Raw genomic sequence first — 2,094 nt, forward strand, 5'->3', positions numbered from 1 at the left:
GCATTGAATTTGGGGAAGAAACCACAACGTAAGTTTCAAATACCAAAAGTTCAAATAAAAAGTGCAATCTTTCTCATCTACTCAATTCTAATAGAATCACCCAAACATACATCAATCAACCCCGACCAAAATCACCAAAATACCAACCAAACACATCAAGGATGAAACACTAACCCCGAAACCTACCCGAACTGAATCCACCAACTATCCTACAAAACAAAACTCCACAAACCGAGACCTACTCACCAAAACCTACACAAGCAGAATTCAAAACCTAACCCTAAGCCACAAACACCACAAGCCAAAAACAAAACCAATTACTGCCCTAAAAACCTACCCCAAACAGACCCAAACACAAACCCTATACCCTACAAATATTCCAGCTGAGCCACAAACGAATTCTATTGGTAATCTTGTGAACTTGTCACACATTTTTGATACATAACTTGATTACTTGACTCACTTAAGAATCAAAGGAGAAAATGGAGAGAAAAGCGAGGGAGTGATACACTTAAACACTTTGAGAGAAGTGAGGGAGTGAAAACACTTAAACACTTGAGAGAATTATGAGTAGAGTGATAGACCACCCCTTTCCCCAAGGATAACCATTACATGTTATGATGAACACCCAATTTAAGACCTTACAAAGACAAATGTATCAGATGCAAGTTCATGTTGATAGGAGGCTCGATGGTGATTCTAGTAGTGATGGAGAACCTAGGAGGAGGAGAAATAGGAGATGGAGGCGTGAGGAGGATGGCCATGAGGGAGGAGGCCATGGTGAGAGGAGGAGGGAGGAGGCTGTGGTGAGAGGAGGAGGGAGGATAGGCTTGAGGGGGTAAAAATAAAGGTTCCCGCAGTTTTGGGATTGAATAACCTTGAGGCTTATCTTGAGTGGGAATTGAAGATGAAGCAAGTGTTCGAATGTCACCATTATACTGAGGAGAAAAAGGTGAAGGTGGCTACCCTAGAATTTAAGGAATATGCTATGGTATGGTGGGACTAGATTCAAAATGAGGGAAGGAGGTATGGTGATGATATTGTAGACACTTGGGGATAGATGAAAAGAGTGATGAAGAGAAGATTTGTCCCTAGTTCTTACCAGAGGGATGTGCATAACAAATTGTAGAGGCTAACTCAAGGAAGTAAATCAGTAGATGAGTACATAGGCATCCAATTGCCTATTTTAGTGAGAAGTTGGGGGGAGCTACCCTTAACTATTCCACTTATGATAAAGAGATATATGAATCCGTAAGGGCCTTGCAAACTTGGAAACATTACCTCCTTCCCCTGGAAATTTTTAATCATAGTGATCATGAGTCACTAAAATATTTAAAGGCGCAAGGCAAGCTCAACAATAGACATGCCAAGTGGGTGGAATTCCTAGAGGAATTTCCCTATGTGGTTAAAAACAAGATAGGGAAAGCTAATATAATGGTTGATGCCTTATCTTTAAGGCATGACCTAATTGCTACTTTAGAGATCAAGCTAATGGGTCTCGAATGCGTGAAGGGTTTGTATGAGCACAACCCTGATTTTGCTTACCCTATGCCAATCAAGTGCATGATTTCGGCCCATGAGACCTACTTTAGGCATGAGGGGTTCCTTTTTAAGGACAAAAGGCTTTGTGTTCCTAAAGGCTCCGTGATGGAGTTAGTTTGAAGGGAAGCCCATGAAAGGGGTAGATGGGTCACTTTGGTTCTCAAAAGACCCTTCACATTTTGCATGATCACTTTTATTGGCCTCATATGAGGCGTGATGTCCAAAGCTTTTGTGAGAAGTGCATCACTTGTGAACGAGCTAATTCCAATACCATGCCTCATGGACTCTACATTCCATTTTCCATCTATGACTCACCATCGATAGACCTATCTGTGGACTTTGTGGGCGCTTTGACACGAACTCATATTGGCAAAGATTCGATTTTTGTTATAGTGGACTGATTCTCAAAAATGGCCTATTTTATATGCTGCATGGCCTACCTAGAAGTATAGTAAGTGATAGGGACGCCAAGTTCCTAAGTCAAGTTTGGAGAACCCTTTGGGGGAAGCTTGGCACAAAGCTTCTCTTCTCTACCACATGCCAACCCCAGAC

At 41.8% G+C, this 2,094-nt stretch overlaps 1 protein-coding gene across 1 annotated transcript; it reads left to right on the plus strand.

Moving 5' to 3' along the window:
* On the plus strand, positions 654–1,662 carry LOC109356166. The gene is made up of 3 exons (XM_019599501.1): positions 654–806; positions 908–991; positions 1,339–1,662. Exons 1-3 carry the CDS (start codon positions 654–656, stop codon positions 1,660–1,662), a joined length of 561 nt encoding a protein of 186 aa, XP_019455046.1.

The sequence above is a fragment of the Lupinus angustifolius genome, chromosome LG09, assembly GCF_001865875.1.
Source record: "Lupinus angustifolius cultivar Tanjil chromosome LG09, LupAngTanjil_v1.0, whole genome shotgun sequence".
Lineage (NCBI taxonomy): Eukaryota > Viridiplantae > Streptophyta > Magnoliopsida > Fabales > Fabaceae > Lupinus > Lupinus angustifolius.